This window comes from Odontesthes bonariensis, chromosome 10 (genome assembly GCF_027942865.1).
Source record: "Odontesthes bonariensis isolate fOdoBon6 chromosome 10, fOdoBon6.hap1, whole genome shotgun sequence".
NCBI classification, from domain to species: domain Eukaryota; kingdom Metazoa; phylum Chordata; class Actinopteri; order Atheriniformes; family Atherinopsidae; genus Odontesthes; species Odontesthes bonariensis.
This window is the reverse complement of record NC_134515.1, coordinates 34556005-34575655: the sequence shown is the minus strand read 5'-3', so window position 1 is coordinate 34575655 and position 19651 is coordinate 34556005. Positions and strand designations below refer to the sequence as shown.

The 19651-nt window shown below is 41.0% G+C and overlaps 1 protein-coding gene across 2 annotated transcripts in view; it reads left to right on the top strand.

Moving 5' to 3' along the window:
• acss2 (acyl-CoA synthetase short chain family member 2) overlaps nucleotides 1-19651 on the top strand; it is a 64155-nt gene that overhangs the window by 4429 nt on the left and 40075 nt on the right. For both annotated transcript variants that reach the window (XM_075475350.1, XM_075475349.1), the window contains exons 4-8: nucleotides 527-618; nucleotides 11001-11104; nucleotides 11195-11267; nucleotides 13501-13576; nucleotides 18649-18757. In XM_075475350.1, the coding sequence (XP_075331465.1) occupies nucleotides 527-618; nucleotides 11001-11104; nucleotides 11195-11267; nucleotides 13501-13576; nucleotides 18649-18757 (454 nt within the window). The remainder of the gene's footprint in view (nucleotides 1-526; nucleotides 619-11000; nucleotides 11105-11194; nucleotides 11268-13500; nucleotides 13577-18648; nucleotides 18758-19651) is intronic.

The window sequence follows — 19651 nt, the reverse complement described above, 5'->3', positions numbered from 1 at the left end:
TTTTCCGGTTCCACAGCAGACTTTTACAAAATAAAAGCCTGTGAGCAACAGACTTTTACAATAATAAAATAAATAATAAAACAGAGGTGGTTGGTGGCGTAGTGGGTTGAGCAGGCGCCCCATGTACAGAGGCTATAGTCCTCGCTGCAGCTGGCCCCGGTTCGAGTCCTGCATCGGACGGCCCTGTGCTGCGTGTTGTTCCCCCTCTCTCTGCCCCCTGCTTCCTGTCTCTCTGAACTTTCCTATCCATTAAAGGCACAAAAGCCGAAAAAAATACATTTTTATGTCTATTTTTTTTTTTTTTAAATAAATAAAAAAATAAAACCTACGTTAATTCGTGATAAATTAAAAATTTTAATCGTTAACCAGCCCTAATTTTTATTTATATTTTTATATATATATATATATATGTATGTATAGTAGTGTTTTTCCAATTTTAGGTTGGAACAAATGATGAGAATTATTTCAATAGTGAAAATAAGGTGTTTCTTTATAAATGTTTGTATATGTTTAATTATGGCTACAGGGAAGGTAATGAGCCCGGTGATGAGTTGACGGTGACGTACAGAGAGCTGCTGAAGAAAGTCTGTCAGTTTGCCAACGTCCTGAAATCACAGGGTAAGTTGAAGTTAAGTGACTAGTAAAGGCTGTTCTTGTGAAACAGAAGTGTGAATGCTGATCGTGAATGAATGCAATTAAAATTGCCCAAAAAATATTTAAAAAATGCTTTGTTGGTGAAATGGCTTTTTTAAAATGAAAAACAATTAGACCTGTAGTAGATGGCCTGTGCTGGGACATGAACCAGGCCCTCCTTCATAAAAGCACCTTGCAAAGCATACGCTTAACTAGTTAAGCTGCACAATACACCTGAAGTTGCTCATTGTGAATTTTTTTTCTCTGATCATTTTACAGCTTTACAAAAGAAACAAAAACAACATTCTGTTTTAAACAATGAAAAGGAGTGAGAGCTTCTATTTATCATGTATTATATTTATTATTCAAGGTCAAATTGTATTAGACTTTTTTTTTTTTCCACAACATGGACAAGTTTTTGATGGGGCTCCCACGTAAACGCAAAGCAGAGGATGAAGCATTGCCAAATGTGCTTCCAAAGCAATTTCCTTCCATGACAAAGAGAAGAAGATATGATGACACGTTTCTTGCCTTTGGCTTCACCTGTACAACGGTGGGTAATGAGGGGAGACCGCAGTGTGTTGTCTGTCTTAAAGCGCTCTCTAGTTTTTCAGACAAAAACTCGTAAACTGCCGTGCTCAACAGTCATTGTTTACTAAAGCTGCATCCGTGCCGGCAAATGCTCAACTCGGCTCGTATAAAGTTACCTACCGAGTGGCACAGTGTAAAAAGCTGCACACAATAGCGGAGGAATTAATAATTCCCTTTGCTATGGACATGGTTTCAATTATGCTCAATAACTCTGCAGCCAACACTTTAAATAATTACAATGTAAAGGCGGTTTGTTATTTTTTTTCTTAGGTACCAAAGGGGGGCCCCGCAGAGAAAGCTTGGGAACCACTGCTTTAAAGAACATAAAAAAATGTTTTAAAGAAAAGTAGTTACGTGTCGAAGAGAATTATGTTGCACCATGGGCCTAGTGCACTAAGTGCTTTATAAGGCCGCTGTTTAACCAGTTCAGATGACTTACTGTATCTCTCTTAGCTACCATTGTGCCTACTATATAAGGCCCTAAACCTAAACTCATGGTGCAAGCAATCTCTGAGGATTGTCCATTCATTTTTACAGTTTTAGATTTTTTTCAAATGCTGAAGAATTGAAAAACCTTAAATGTTATCTCCTGAATTATCTGAATATTTTATAGTTGAATGGCATAAATGGCTGAAAATGTGTAGTAGTAATTAAGTCTAAAAAAAGTAAATCATAATGATAATAATGAATGCTTTTGGCATTCACACTTTAGTGATTCTGATCCTGTGAATGAGTGGAAAAACTTAGCCCACTTTGTAGCCACATAACTCAGCCAGGCTTAATCATAGAGAAATCATTCAAAGTTTAAATGGGTCATGAAAGATTAAAATGTATGATATTGCCCTGGAATGCTCTCACTCTAGTGCAGGGATATCACCCACTCTAACTTTTCACTATTCATTAATCTGAAAGGCATTTTAGTCTTCTTTTACCCAATGCGTTATCATTGTGAGGGGCTTTACAGTTTTCTCTCAAATTGGCTCAGAGCGAATGTGGGCCCAAGCAAGCTGCCATTGACATCCATTTTAAACAAGGTCTGCTTTTTTTTTTTTCTTCTTCTAGAAATATGAATGCAAGGGGTCTTTTTTTTTTTTTTTAATTTTTTTTACAATATCTTTATTGAATTTTCTTTGTAAAAAAGACATACAAGAACAAAAAACAACGGACAAGAGTGTAAAATAATGCAGAAGTGTACCAACATGCATCGTCAGGTCCAATTTTCATGCAGTACACACTTGGTCCATACAGCAGTACCAACTGAAACACAAACATGGTGGTCAGAGAGCTTCCTCTATGAAGGTACATAATCATGAGTCCACAGAAGATATATTATCACATTGTATAGTCCAGGGGGGCAGGGGAAGAAAGAACTGAGTCATGCAGAAGTTGTTATATCGTTCCAGGCCCGTCCATCAGATATGACAAGTCATTGTCCTTCATATAATTAATGAAGCGACCCCAAACATTATGAAATACCTCCTGTCTGTCTTTGAGAGTAAGAGATTTTTTCCAGAGGTAAACAAGAAGTTAGTTCCCTAAACCACACAGCGATAGCGGGTTTACCAAAGTTTTTTCATGATGACGCTATTGTCCTTTTTGCTTGTAGAGAACACATATTTATAAACATTTTTTCATGGCGTTTAATCCTATGACCCTCTGGGTAAAGACCCAGCAGAAAGAGCCTAGTTTCCAGGTCCAGACTAATTGAGAGAATCTGTTGTACAGTCAGTCTAATCTCCTCCCAAAACTCAAGTTTCTGTATCCCTTCTTGCACTCACGCTGTCCAAATAATTTTCATGGCTCTCATAGTTTTCGCTCAGGATGTCAGAGTTTCTCTCAGTAATTTCTAGTATTACGTATTGCTCTTCCTTTTTTGTCTCACAATTTTGAGAAAACCTATACAGAAAATACGTCACAATGTGCATCCCGGCTGGTGGAAGTGTGCTATGTCTTTTGCTGGTGATTCATCTTATAGTGTTTGCAAAACTCGCATAAAAACTGCAACATTTCTCTCATAGAAAATGAATGTGATACTGCTGAAACCAGTGAAAACCATGCCCACTTTGGAACAACATAACTCATACATAGTTTTATGATAGAGGCATCATTCAGTTTAAGTGGGTAACGAAAGATTAAACTTTTACTGAATTATATGGTTCTATGATATATTTTACAGGTTTAACACATTTACAGTTTAAGTTTTATGAATAGTTAGGGTTTTGCCATTTTAGGGTTTTCTCTTAAATCGTGTGAGAGCGCCCATCCAAAACCTCATCCTCACCCTAACACAGTGCCTCCGTGTGCTGTGCCTCCCTCGTGCTGCCAAAGGCGGGCAGGTTTCGCCATTACAAGCCAGTATCTCATATCTCTTATCTTGTAAGATAAGATGAGCTTTATTGTCACTATCAAGGTTCAAGATCCCAGGTTTTTTATTGTATCAGGATACAACAAAATTTGTTTGGTACTTCTTTGAGGCACTAGCAGCAATACATATAGGATACAATATGCATTAGCACAGTGTACATGTATCACAATACAAATGGTAAGGAATTTTTTATTATTTATATGCACGAAAGACAGCCAATTTCTTCAAATCTGAATGTGAGGGGTGTTTTTTACTTGCTTTGCTTGTAAACAGTAGCTTTATAAAAATTCCATGAATTTCTTCTGCAGATCCTTCTGTCGCTCATGGTTCAAGGCTGTTTTCTATACAACATAGTTTTTGAAGAGTGGCTGTTTGTTTGCGGGGAACAAACTAAGGATTGCATTGCAATGTCCTGTCTTTTTTTAAAGTAATAGTTATGTTTGCTCCCCTCCCCATTGTCTAACGCATCTCCATAGAAATCAGTTACACAGCTGCTCCTCGTTCTTCACTGGAATTTTCCATCATAGCTGCACCCTTATAAGTAAGTAAGGAAGTAATCTTTATTTGTACAGCGCCTTTCACAGACCAGGGTCACAAAGCGCTTTACAGGTACAATAGAAAAACACAGTTAAGAAGTACATAAAAGTATAAGTTTTTAAAAGGCCCAAGCAACTCAGTGACAGTCATAGCAGCCCCAAGACAATTAAGAAAAAACCTGAACAAATAAAAAGGTCTTAAGTTGCCTTTTGAAGGCGTCAACAGAATCTATCGAGCGCAGAGAGAGCGGAAGTTCCAAAGCCTGGGAGCAACAGCTTGGAAGGTTCGGACGGTCTCCTCTGGTCCGGAAACGAGTGCGTGGCACCATCAGAAGATTCTGATCCACAGACCTCAGATCCCGAGCTGGGGTGTAAGACTGGATCAGATCTCTGATGTAGGGTGGAGCCTGACCATGCAATGCTCTGAAAGTTAAAACCAAAATTTTAAAATTTATCCTAGAGGAAACTGGTAGCCAATGAAGAGCTTTAAGAATAGTGGTTAAGTCCTCCTATTAGAGGACTCACAATATAACATGTTCAATGGCAGCCACTGCATAATCTCAACTCAGAACTAATAGGCAAGTTTTTGACCCGTTTCCGCTCTACTTCCTAAACTCCTCCCGTCGATGCTTTCCTCTTCCGTTCTGGCGGGCTCCGGTTTGTTTTGCTAGCTAGCTCCGATATCGACGCAGTGAGAAAAAGGATGGAAAACCTTAAGAGGAAAAGTGGTTCGGGAATGACGTGCAGTAGTTGGCTGTACAAACTCAAGAAAGCACTTGAACGAGTGGTTAGATGGAGAGCTTTGACAAATGTCCGCATATATGTGGAAAGAGCAATCCAGAGACTGAAGATCTATAAGATTTTATCCCAGACCGTTCCCATCATGGCACGTAAACTGGACAACATCTTGACCATCTGTGCTGGCCTAGTTAACCTGAGAAGTCCACTGATCAGAATGCCTCATGAGGTTTAGAATCTTGCCTTGTGTCCCTGTGTGCATAGTATATGTTTAACAGTTAATATTGTAAATTATTATTATTATAGCGATGTAATTGTGTGGGGTCGTTTTGTATTTCACTTACACGATGTTAGGATTAAATACATGATCTTTCTAGTTGAAGCCATTTGTTTCATTTCCTCAAAACAATTAATTAATCCAGTGTTATTAATGTAAAATATGAGTTTACTATGAATGAACTGTGTTAAAAGAAATTGTAACACTCTAAGGAAGATAGGGCACTCATGATCGTAGTTCAGTGCAATTATGAAATGAAATTACATAAACTTTTATTTTCAATTTTGTACAACAATATATTCAACATTATATTACATTATGTAAACAACAGACATCTGTTGGCACCCTTGGGCACCTACATAGGGCAGTTTATTTTGGTTTTAAATTGCTGAGATATTTACTTCAGAACTGTAACCTTCCCTCAACAAAATCATCAACGATTTTCGGGAGCATGTGGGAAAAGTAAAATGTACGCAGCCTTGTGATATGCTCCTGAACAAAGCCTTGGTCGTAGGGTACTTCTATTTCTAGGTGCTATGTTTTGTATGTTATGTTGGGCCACGTCGTCACGTTATCCTCCCAGTCCTGCACCGAATTCGGGTGGGGGATAGTAACTCCATCTCCAGTTAACGTATTTAAACTCTGTTCCCATTGTAAGGACATTATTAGCTACACGATCTGCGAGTGGGCTGTCAAAGCTAGCATCATCTGTTTATATTGGCAAACGCTGCGCAAACTACTTCCGGCGGAAATTAAATGCATTTGTGGAGGGTAATGGCGCCGCCCAGGGTTTGTCGCGTAAAATTGCCTATAGAAAAATGAGAATATCTGGACAGGGTCGGTCTAATTTGGGATTTCAGGTTGCCACAGCACTTAAAGGGCTAATATGGCAGACCTCTCTCTTTTTAAAAAAAAATAAAAGCCTCTGTTATGAAAAATACCAAAAGGAAGACCAACTAAGTCTGATGTTCAAAATAGAAGCCACTGTTACTTAAATGAATATACAAACAGGAAGGCCTCTTGAGTTTGAATTTCAAAATAAAAACTCACATTTATTTAAATGAACATACAAGCAGGAAGGCTTGTATGACATCTTCCCCATGTCTATCTGAGAAGTACCGTGTGAATTTTGCTCATCTATGGCCAGCAGGTATCTTAGCAGGCACTAGTTGCATTGGCACCCAATTGCCAATGTCGAAGGAGCCAGCATACAGAGACTTGTAGTAATGCACAGAAATGCAAATGTTTAATGAAGGAAACGCATAACCACACAGACAAACATTTATATCACACTGTGAGAACATCTTTCTTATAGTCTTCAGCAGCCCATTGTTTTTTTTTTTTTGGCTGTACTCAGAGACACAAGCTCACAGTGTCAGTGCTTTCATCATGGTTTACAGCACCATGGTATTTTTATATTTATTTTTTAAATAATATTTGAAAGGAGAAATGAAAGAAAGAGGGGTAGTGAGGAGGGAGGAAAGGAGAGGGCTGGAAAACATAGCCACTAACAGCCAAAAAACCACCAGGTAACCAACTGCTACATCTGTGGAGAGAAAAGAAAGCACACTGTAACCATCCACAGGATCATCAGGAGAACCTGCAGACTCATAAATGGAGAGAAACGCACAACAAACAAACAAACAGCAACAACGTGACCAGCAGCATGTATAGTTGCAGATTATTATTAAAACAACAAAGTTGGAGTAAGCATGTTATTGAATGAATGGTTGTGCATGTGTGCTTGTCAATTATATGCCAAAGGTTTTCTAAGAATTGTGTATAGTAATAGGGGAAGGGGGCCACAACCACACCCCATCCATAGATTAGGAGCAGACATGAAAGGTCCCTGGACCTGGGCAACCAGTAACCCCAATGAGGCAAGGAAAAGAGACACCAGGCAGCCCATCACAGGACAGCCACGCTCCAGCCCAGCGGATGGCAGAGGAAGGCCCCAGATAGGAGCCAGGGAACCAGGGGCAGGACCGAGGGCCCCACGTGCCTGAGGACCACACCTCCACCCGGCAGAGGCCCCCTTGCCTGAGAGGACCGGGCCACGCCAGACAGCCACCCACAGCGATCCAGCACCTGCCCCTACGTTCAAGGAAAAAATCCTCGAAGAACCCAGATGCACCCGCCAGCGAGAGTAGCAGGGAGGAGTGGGAGAAGATGAGGAGGAGACGAGGAGGAGACGAGCAACCCCCAGGAGGGAACGGCACAGGTGAGCCAGAGGACACCAACTCCCGAACCCAAGCCAGACCGTGGACAATCAATGCTCACGATACAAGGACACACATTCACACACACATTCACACACACACACACACACACACGGACTCTCTCTCTCTCACACACACACTTACACTCAGACACAAAGACATAGACTCACACAGACAAAAGAACACAGAATCCGGGCACACATCCACTCACTATGTGGTCCCCAGGAACCATGCACCAGCCAACTGAATGGAGCTGCAGGTGCCTGATTCAAGGGAACTCCACCCGCCCAAGGCGGCGCGAACACCCCCCAGCGACTCAGTGAGCGCAGAACCGCAGACGACCAGTTCCTCCTCCTGGTCCCTCTGATCTGGGCTAAGCCCAGGAAATGAGGGTGTGGGAAGACCTCCCCCTGATCCCTACTGCTCCCCTATTTTGTGTGTGTGTGTTTATGATAGCTATGGTGCAGTTAAAGTGTATATATAATATCCCCACTGCTTGTAGATGACAGAGACCCTCCACAGCGTCACCTCGCTCCCTCCCCAGGCCTCAGTGTCTAGTGATATGCTGTTAAAATTTAGAGGCAGGAAACCGTACAGTGTTGGCTGTTCCAACAGGCCACCCCGCCCATCTCTGCAGGATAGCCCCTCCCGCAGGCCACCAAAGCTCTCCAGACACAAAGCCGTCCCACAACTACTAGCCCAGCCTCCCCTCCCCCGATCCCCTGAGACCCGACTCCCAGCCAACACCCAACCGCCTTGAGCAGCCAGATCACAGCCCCCTGCCCCCACTAAGTCATGGACTAATAAACGGGAGCCAGAGAGAATGTAGTTTTTAGGAAGCAGACATCTCATTACTGATGTGGTCTGATAGAAGATTTCTGAATTGATTAATACATAGATTCTTTTTTGTTTCTATTTCATGAGAATAGTTTTCTTTGCAATACATGAGGCAGTGAGGACCATATGTGTCGAGTTAATTTCCATGCTAATGTCGCCCAGATGACACGTACCGTATATTCAGGAGTATAAGTCGCTCCGGAGTATAAGTCGCATCAGTCAAAAAATGCGTCATGAAGAGGAAAAACCATATGCAAGTCGCAAAGGACTATAAGACTATAAGAAATTTATTTCATAAAGTCCAAGACCAAGAACAGATATTTAATCTGGAAAGGCAAGTTATTCAACTACACAATAGCACACAGAACAAGAGGCTGAATGGATGTGTATGTTAACGTAACAAATGAACAGTTATTCACCTACACAATAGCAATTTGGCCCATGGAGATGTCGGGGGGGTGGGGGGGCTGGCTGGCTCGTCCATCTTGATAATATAATCCGGTGACCTGTTGTGTTCAGTCACCTGCTTTTCAATGAACTCACGGAAACTGTCCACCTTTGCTTGGAAGTCTGCCGGCAGTTTCTGACACACCTTTGTCCGTGCTCTGATAGAGGCGGCTGTCATGTTGCCTTTAAGTTTTCGGACCCACATGCAGAATCAACACGGAAAACCAGTAGATTTGAATGCTTTTATTGCTGGGACAACAGGGATCCAGAAAACAGGACAAGGGATGTTAAATGGTGGTGAAGTCTGAGGAAGGGAAGCAGACGGATTAGTGGTTGTAGATGGGTCCTTAGCAGATGACTGAAGGATAAGCTTACTTGGTTGTTGAAAGGGGGAGACGTGGACGGGGTGGAAGACAGATGTGGAGGGTCTGCAGAAGGTTCCCTTGGTGTTCCAAGGAGGGGTGAGAGGGGTCCGGGAGGATAAAGTCTGCTGGAGGCGTCGCACTGGAGAGTGGGCAGGCAGAGGAAGGAGGTATGAGACAGCTGTTTGCTCGTTGCGTCTTTGAGGGAAGGTTGAGGACAGACTGGGCTCTCGGATTGTTCTGGAGGGAAAAAGTAGATTCCACATGAAAGTACACAAGAAGTTCGGAATTCACAAGGATGCAAAAATCTTATTTAGACTACTCTATACACGTTCTGGCTGGAAGTACCGTCTGGGTTAATCATCCGGCGGCGCAAGGTGATCTTCCTTCTTCTTTTAAGCACCAGCCAGCTTGATGATGGATTGGCCTCAGGTGTGCAACCACTCAGAACTGGCTCACTCTCCAGTGAAGATCCTCTCTGCAGCCAGATCGCTCACTCACCCAAAAACATCATATCCTAACAGCGGCTGCGTTGCATGAAGCGGTCACAACAAGAAGGCCCGCCTGCAAAGTCATTTATATTCATCTTCTGGCAAGTACCGGGGTGTGGAGACGTAACTGCACCGTTGATGAGCCTCTCCCGGCAGGACGTTGTTCAAGCTGTGGACTCGCTCCTCCACCTCTGGCCATCTTGCTTTCAGCCCTCAATTAGCTTTCTTTTCTTTCTCCATTGAAGTTAGATTAACCTCTGCTTAGCACCCTCACAAATTTCTCACTCACTCCAAACTTTCTTTCTGCTGCTCGATTACCGTTTTCGGCTGCATATTTTACTACCTGCAGTTTGTAATCTGCAGAATAGGATTTTCCTTTTGGCAACTTTTTGTTTGTGTTCAGTCTTTCTCAGTTGTCTTTGAGTTATAAGTTAAGCAGCATATAGTTGCCACAAGCCTCGAGTGTCCTCTTGTGGCTGTATAGCAATGTTTATTCCTTGGTTCATGTCAGTCAGTATGAATTAACATTTAAAAACATGTTAAATTATATATATGTCCCACCTGACTGAAAGTTGCAGGACCAGCCAAACTATTAAAAAAGTGCAGCTTATAGTCCGTACCTATGGTACATAGTGTGGGGCAAGCAGGAATTCTGCACTTCAGCCATGTTGATAAGTTTTTGTAATTGTGCACAAAACATGCATGTAAAAGGCAGTGCAATGCGGGGAGATGTTTGAGTGTGTAAGGCCCACCTGGAACATCCTGTGTTATGTTTTCTGTGAAGAATTTAGTATTGTCGACTACAAGTTGCAAATTTAGATTTTTAGTCATGCTGAAGGTATTTAAACATATTTGTGACCAGACGTTTTGAATAGGGTTGATGGATAAGTCTGTTTCCTATTTCAGGATTGGTAGAGGGAGAGAGTTGTCTGTTTCGGAGCGTAATCTGAGTACTATTCTGCTACTCCAGAGGGACGTTTTAGGGATAGTTGGCTGACTGTTTATTACTTAAGCGATTTAACTGCTGCATTGATTTACATATTTGAATTGTTTATTTATTTTAACACCGGCTCTATCATCTATCAGACTGCCCTGCCCTGTCGCCCTGTCACCATGACAGCTGGGGCTTCCCTCTGTACTTCCTGCCAGCTCCAGCATGTTCAGTCAGAATTATGTTGCACTTTTAAATAGCTTCTGCTGAGAGGTATAATCACAAATATATGAAATCCTTTGGCACGGCCATAATGCAGATGATGCACATTTATAATTAAAAGTTCCTCACTCTAACATGAAAAGAGAATGATTTTATTTAGTGCCATGGACTAGAATAAGCAGATAAACTTGGTCAAATCTGTATGAACTTCTATGTAACATGACAAACCCTGATTTTGCTGTACCATTTCATGGTTGGAAATGACTGTGTTCTTATTTTTTTTAAATGCTAGAATGAAGTTGGTAGATGCCGGTTTCTGTCCCTCATCCGTTTGTTTTTTCCCATTTCCAGGAGTGAAGAAGGGCGACCGTGTATCCATATACATGCCCATGGTGGTTGAACTGGTGGTAGCCATGTTGGCCTGTGTCCGTATTGGAGCAGTTCACTCCATAGTGGTGAGTTTGAAAGTGACGTAAAATGTAACATGATCAGTAATTTTTTAGTTTGAAATAAAAGAGGAATACTGTGTACAATGCTGTTTCTAGTTTGCAGGTTTCTCCGCTGGGTCTCTGTGTGAGAGGATCCTGGACTCTCAGTGTTCATTGCTCATCACAGCAGGTCAGTTTGAGGTTTAGAAAGAAATAATGTACTGTTGGGGCCAGGTGGGTGATAAATTCAAATCCAGTAAAAGGGATTATTGTGTCTAATTTCAATTATTTGGAGTTCAAAGGAAGAATAGAACCCTGAGTTCACCAACCAACAAGAGAAATGTTTTCTAAATACCACAGCAAGTTGTCCACTGCAGCCTGAAGCCCTTTGTAAGCTAGTAAATGTGTAATCCTCAGGACAGACTTCAGTTAGAAGTGTAATCCATAGCCCACTGCCATGTTTGTCAGAAACCAAAAGTTTAAATCTTTAAAGCTATTCATGTAATTCAACAAAAACTGTGGGTTATTGAGAGACCGATGACTCGTGCCATCCTAAGAGATGTGTCTTCCTGACTTTCTGTATGGGAGCTGTAGGAAGAGTACAGCGTTGACGTGATTTCACAGAGCGAAGGCAGGACAGTCTGCTATATATTTATGGAGCAGTCAAATGCAGACCCATGGGTGGGTCAACACAATGCTGCACATTTGCAGTCAGAGTCACGTTCTGGCAGTGGAGGCGAAGGAGATGCAGATGCAGACACGGGACAGGAGCCAGGAGGAAACTTAAATGGTTTATTATAGTAGACATAAAAATCAAAGCCAACGTTGGAATGCCACTAAAAACTAAACCAAAAAACGAAGAGAATAACCAAACCAGATTGTAACTAACGAGCAAGACTGACGGGGAAAACCATGGGTACAATGACGGAGGATCTGACAAAGACTGAAAAGAACTGGGAGACTAGGGCTGTGTTCGAAACCGCATACTACATACTTGCATACGGCATACTTCCATACTGCATACTCATCGATCAGACAGTATGCAGAGCGTTTACCCACAATGCATTTCACTCCTGCCCGAGCTGAAATCAGCCGGCCTGAAGCTGATTTCACTTAAGCTCTAAAATTTGTAAACTTTAGCAACATTTGAAACATTTTCAGGCGAGAAAGTAGTCGTTTGGATCCCCAACGTGTTGAAAATCTGACAAAATACCGGCTATTTGAAATTTTGTTCCGACGAATTCGGCGCTACTAAAGCTAGCCGTAGTGAGCAACGCACTACCCGTTGCCTTTTTATCATAGGGAACGCCATTGCGATACAATTGGTGCTTTTGTTTTGAAAACAGGAAGTGAACCTACCCTCATCATAGCTAGCTTGAAACTGCCGTTTTGACAGGAAATGACGATCAGCGATGTCACGTTACGTTGCATCTTGGGTAGTTTGAGTATGAGTAGTAACCTCATGATGCATACCCAACATTTCGGCGAATCTAGTACGCATCCGGGAACTTCTTGCTCATTCAAACTCGCATACTAACTCAAACTTGCATACTAACTCAAAAAGTTAGTAGGAGTAGTAGGACAAGTATGCGGTTTCGAACACAGCCTAGATACTGTGGGGAGAGTGATTAATGAGAAGGTACAGCTGAGGAAAATTAACACAGGTGAAAGGAGTGGAGCTGACGACTAGCAGGAGGGAACTGAGCAAAGGTTAGGAAATGGCAAGACTGTTTTAGAAAGTGAGAATGCTCATCCAATAAATTAAATAGTCATGTGTAACTTTATTTAACTTTTTTTGTTAAAAATAAAACATAAATGAACATCCTCTTATATTGGGAATTTCATAAGTTTCTGCCAGGGGTTAGAAACGTCATGCTCAAGCCAACACGCCATCAAAATTACAGTTCAGTGAAGTCATATTTAACAAATACCCACCGGCAAGTTACGTTGTCGCAGTTTTCAGTACCGTGCAAAAGTCTTGAGCCACCCCTCATCTCCTTATACTTAGCTTTTTAGGAGCTAATCTTTTTAAAAGTAATTACTGGAGGTCTTTCAAAGTTCTTTGGACAAGTGCCGCTTCATACTTACTTCAAGGGATGCCAGTACTGTGCCTGCACATAACAGCCACCCTGGACAAAAAACAATTTTAAACCGTAATTTTAGGCACTTTATTACTAGTGGTCTGTCTCAAATAAACATGATTTGTTCCCATTTCTTTAGTCATATTTACCAAGAAATAACAGCTTAACAGGTATAGAATAGTATGATTAGGTAAGTAATTTCTACCTTGTGAAACACTACATTGTTTCCAATTTCACCTGCTTTTAGCCTGAACCAACTTGTTTGCTTTTTTTAATTGCCAAAGGTGCTCTGACTGCATAGATAAATCTAGTGTTCTGTGCTTTTATTTCTCCCTTGACCAGATGGTTTCTATCGAGGAGATAAGCTGATCAACCTCAAGGTCATAGCTGATGAAGCACTGCAGAAATGCAGAGACAAGTAAGCTTTTTAGACATTTAGATACACACACACACACACATACATACAGGTGCTGGTCAACGAATTAGAATAATTTGAAATAGTGCAATCAATAAATTCTTTGAATGCATTTTTCGTGCAGAAAGCAAATCAGGTGTTCACCGCACCTGTCCTACTCGTTAGACTAATCACAGAACTCGTTACCTGTAAAAAAATTTGCTCAGCTGATCTTTCCAAAAGGCCCATTTAGGCCATTTAACTGTGACACTGTTGTTTTATTGAATTAGAATAATGGAGAAACCGTTTCATTGAATTAGAATAATTTTTATTATAATTAGAATCATCACTTTCTCAGTATTTTGTGGCTGCCCCCTTGGCTTGTATGACTGCCTGAAGTCTCCGCGGCATCGATTTGACCAGCTTGTCGCAAGTTTCCGCACTCACAGCTTCCCAGGCAGTGGCGATGTTCTGCTTCAGTTGGTCCAGCGTAGTAGGCTTTCTGTCGCGAATTTTCCGCTTGACGATGGCCCAAAGGTTTTCAATGACATTGAGGTCAGGCGAGTTGGCCGGCCATGCCAAAACTTCAAGCTGTTTTTTAGTGAACCAATCTTTGGTCGACTTTGCCGCATGAGCCGGTGCAAGATCCTGTTGAAATATGAAGTCTTCTTCGCCGAACTGTTCCTCAACAGTCGGAATCAGGAACGTTTCCAGAACATCTTGATATACGGCAGCATTGACAGTCTTCTTGAGGAAGCAGAGTTTCCCTACACCTCGAGCGGACATGCATCCCCAGACCATAACGCTCTGGGGAAACTTGACGGATCTTTTCACGCACTCGTGGTTGTAGGTTTCGCCACCACGACGCCAGACACGAGGACCTTGGTCACCGAAGGAGATGCAGAAGCGTGATTCGTCACTGAAGACCACTTTCTGCCAGTCTTCAGCAGTCCACTCGCCGTGTTCTTTGGCCCACTTCAGCCGTTTCACCATTTGTTTCTTGTTCAGCATCGGTTTTACTGCTGGAACGCGAGATTTGAAGCCGAGTTCGCGCAGACGACGGTAAGTGGTTGATCTGGAGACGTCAGCGCCGGTCTGCTTGTTCCACAAGTCGGTGAGCTCGGAAGTGGACTTGAACCGGTTGCTGACTGCGATCTTTCTCAGCTGCTTGTTGTCGCGAGCAGAAGTTTTTCGGACGCCGGAACAGTTGGTGCGCTTGCTGCAGTTTTTCTTGAGAGCTTTGCAGACGGAAGACTGGCTGATGCCGAGCTGCTCAGCAATTTTAGTTTGGGTCAAGCCTTGTTGGCGAAGGGCTTGAATTTGAGCCACTATTCCGGTTGAGAGGTCGCGCTGCTTACCCATGATTGATTTTACAACTTAGAAATTCTACTCAACCCTGACTTTATACTGCACAGTGAACACTCTTCACAGAAAACAAACATTCGAGCATTTATTCTAATTCAATGAAACGGTTTCTCCATCATTCTAATTCAATAATACAACAGTGTCACAGTTAAATAGCCTAAATGGGCCTTTTGGAAAGATCAGCTGAGCAAATTTTTTACAGGTAACGAGTTCTGTGATTAGTCTAACGAGTAGGACAGGTGCGGTGAACACCTGATTTGCTTTCTGCACGAAAAATGCATTCAAAGAATTTATTGATTGCACTATTTCAAATTATTCTAATTCGTTGACCAGCACCTGTACACTATATTGTCAAAAGTATTCGCTCATCTGCTTTTACACGCATATGAACTTAAGTGACATTCCATTCTTAATTCACAAAGTTGGGAGCGTGAAATTGTTCAAAATCTGCAAAAGCAGCAATTCATTTTCCTTCCTTCAGCATTTTGAGGATGTGTTATTAGGCGCAGGCCTAACGCGGGGCTATTCAGCTAAAATTTAATTAGGTTCTGTTAGAGAAAATTTCCTCAAGCAAAGGTAAGGAACATCATAATGTCTAACTTGCATTATGATTTAGTGTGATATGTGTTAAAGTAGTGTCAACGTCTGCATGTAATCATCAACTGACTGTCAAATCAAATAAAGAAAGAACCACACAAAAACATTTTTGACAATATGTATTGCCACTTAAAATTTAATTCTACACATATTGTATATAATACTGTAGATATGTATTGTTTTATTCTCTTTATGGAAAAGAAGGGCTGCATTTAAAGAGAATGTACTGAAAATAAATCAAATGGCTTTTTAAAAATTGTGCCTCTTAAAATAGAGTGTAGCAACGGGTTGAGTTTCCCTTTTTCTTTGTTGATGTTTCATATCTTAACAGTCTCAACCCGTTTTACAACAGATACATCTCAACAACAGTTTTACAGTTTCTCTTTCCTTCCCTCTTACATCCCACTTTCGGTTGCTCAGTGGGAGAATTGAGCTCGAGCTTGTCCTGCCAGGATTTGAAATCTGGGCTGGAATGGCGTCGGGCCGTTCTCATACACACGTGCAGGTGCTCATTGGTGAGCCTGGAACGATATTTAGTTTTAATTATGTTCATTGTGAAGAAAGCTAACTTGCAGCTGTATCTGGAGCCAAACACGATCAAGAGGTATCGGGCTACTATTTGAAGCCAGAAAGTGGCAGTGTCAGTTCTTCCAAACTACTCTTTCAGGGTCACATCTGCTTGGAGATTTGTCAGTTGCATCTTGAGTGGCCTAGTATTTGCCCACTTGAATTGCTCTGTGACTCCTTTGAGAACCCAATGACATCTGTGATGAGAAACTAAGAAACAGCATGGAGAATTTCCATATCACGCCATGACCACAAAACTCATTAGAAAACTCATTCGGGTGCCTTTTTTTAGGCCTCATATTTTAGTAAACTCCTCCTACAGATTTGAATATATCACCATGAAATGTGCTCAGTATAAGCATACAGCCCTTGTCATTAAGTTACTGAATACTGTACCTTTTGTGGCACCACATTGATGATGCTTCACCCAAGAAACTTCAAGCTTTCAATGCAAGGTGTGTTCATGGCAACGTGTCTAAATTCGATGGCACGCCATTACCACAAAAGTGATTATAAGTCATATCACCTGAAATCCATAACATTTACAGAGTTTCGCCACTGTTGTGCCCTGATTAGATCTATATGACAAAAACCTTTCAACGCCATAGTCTCGCCCACTGTAAACAGGAACAGGTTTTTACTTATTTACCCCATTCTCTTAAAAGTTGGTTAAAAAAATGCGTATGACTTTAAAGGTACTACTTGACTTCATTCCTGTTTGTTCACCGTACGAAGCATGAAAAATCGCCATGGAACACGAAGTCATTATAACTGGCACATATATGCATACGATCTTCGGCAAAGTTGCATATGTTTCAAATGTTTCATTATGGTCCCAACTTGAACAGATGTTTTACTTAATATACTCGTATCGCCATATCTCTGCGCACTTGTATGAGGACTTTGCCATGAGAGAGGAAGTTGCTCTAACTCTTACTGCATTGTTCTTCAACACTCATATTTTGCATGATTGACAAATGTATTTGCCTGAACACATTTGCACATCAGTATCCACTCATGATCACAGCGCCCGCTAATGATTACTTAGAGGAACCCATCCATACTTCTTTCAAGTGTCGTCCTTGATGAGGTGGGTGATGAATGCCTCATTACAGAGGTCTCCAGGGCCCTCTGTCATGACATGGGCCGAAGCACCGCCAATGTGCAAGGGCTGTTCATTGCTGCTTACAGCTTTAATTTAATGATTAACTGTTAGACTGTGAAAGTTCCTTATCCTAGTGTTCCTATTAAAACATCCAGCTGAAACTCAAAATGCTTAGACCTAAAGAACTGGATTACTTTATTGATCAATTTCTGAAAGACCCTTCACCTACAGCTTTACAATGGGTTCGTCTCCCACCATGTCTGTAACTTTCTGAACAGCATGAAGTATGTAAATATCAAAGGTTTCTCTCTAGAGTCTACAGCATTTTAAATTAAAGCATTAAGAAATGTGTGTGTGTGTGTGTGTGTGTCCCCATTTTTAACCAAGTTTTGAATTTTATCAGCTATTTACTCTGTGTTTAGGTTAGCATGAACACTAAGACAATGGTTGGTGAGAGTTGGATTAAATGTCCAAGAAGCAGGAACACTTGGTAAACAAAATACTAATTATGACATTAATTGGAAAAGCATTTGATACATTTCAAGTGCAGCAATGCAAATGTCTTAAATAGGGCTGGGCAACGATTTAAAATATTTAATCTAATTAATCACATGATTTCCCTGATTAATCGCATTTGTACGCAAAATCCAAAAATGAATTTAAAAGTAGTGTATAGCCTTTAGCATTGAGTTTTATTTTAAATCTGCTGCCATATGAATGAAAGTGCCATAACATTTGTTGTGCAAACACACTTTTAACATCAGCATCTTTCTGTAGTTTTTATGTAGAAGCCTCGCTCCACTGTCTGTTTCCTTGAATGACTTGCAGCTATCAGTTGTGTGTTTTGCCTTTAAGTGATATTTTAGACAGGCACTACTATGGTGAGAAGACAATTCAACTTGGCTGTAAATGCAGGAGTTTTTTTAAAATGTATTTTGAAATAAATGCTTTTATGTTGAAACAAGTAAAACAGGAATTAGCGCCGGTTAGCTCCGTGAGCTTCACACCGAGACCGAGGAGCACCTGTAACGGTGATGTCCAACTTTAAAATGAAAATGGCCAAGTAAAAGATCCGTACCCTTCTCCATGTTTGATGGATCCGCCAATTACTTTCTTTTCCGGTTCCGCAGCAGACAGCAACAGACTTTTACAAAATAAAAGCCTGTGAGCAACAGACTTTTACAATCACAAAGCCTGCGTTAATGCGTTAAATAATTAACACGTTAACGCGATAATAACGAGTTAACTCGCCCAGCCCTAGTCTTAAACGATGTCTTACTTTTATCTTCCTTCTCTAACCAGTAGATTATACCGCAGACAATTCTTTAGATTCTCCAGATTTCTATAAAACTCCTTGAAGTTAACTTTTAACCTCATAAAATGTGCATAAAGAGTGAAAAATTCCAGTTATGTTAATTGAATATGAGGGTATAATAAATACTATGTTTCTGTATTTGTGCAGAGGTTTTCCCATTCAGAGGTGTATAATGCTTAAGCACGTATCCAGTAAACCAGTGGAGATTGTGGGTGCTCATTCTCCACCTGCCAAACGATCGTGCCCTGATCTTCAGGTAAACACCTTCGAGTTTAAAGATTTTCAGTCCAGCTCAGAAAGTCACTACAACGTGTGGTTGAAAACATTGTTTAATTTGCTATTGTTATGTGTCAATTTAGCCAAAGTCCTGTCGTGGCATAACCCGTCAAGTTTCTAAAATTCAATATTATTTATAAGTTCATGATCTTTTTTTGTTGTGTAATAACTTATTCTTCAACTTAATATTTTGGTGGGTATGGGATACAGAGGTCACGCTACAGTTTGCCGTCTCATTTGTTACAATGCCTAAATCTAAACACAGTGATAGATGTATGTCTATTTGTCCTATTGTCACAGCTTTATGATGGAGGGGCAGTTGGTTTTGTTCTAGATTGTATTTCGTTTTGAATTGTTGAGTTTTGTTGAAAACAGATTTGATATAGGATTATGAGGAGTAATTAGTTTTTGCATCGTTCATGAATCAGATTATTTAAAAGCAGAAGTAGAGCATGTCAGTTCCCAATTTCATTCACTACAGGATGTGCACTGAAGGTCAAACAAGTCTTAACTAGTACTCATGAGAATTTTGGACTGGCGATGAAAACTTAGACGGAGAGTAGTTTGCCCGGGTGAGGTTTTCCAGTTTACAAACCCAGGACTTCCTGTGCAGATTCCTATAAAACTGTACTTTTCAATGCTGTGGCCATGGTTGGAGAAAGGAGAAAAGTCCCAAGAGCTGAAGGATGTTTAAAGAATGTGTAGGTTGTTCTGAACTGGAATGACTTCTGCTACAAAACTGCTATGGAAATGCTGGAAACTCCTCAAAATCCTTAAAATGGAAGTGTATAATCAGTGCAATAATAAGATTGTATAGTAATCACTAATCACAGTAAGATAGTCATGATTTTTACAAACTGATTTTTGTTTGATA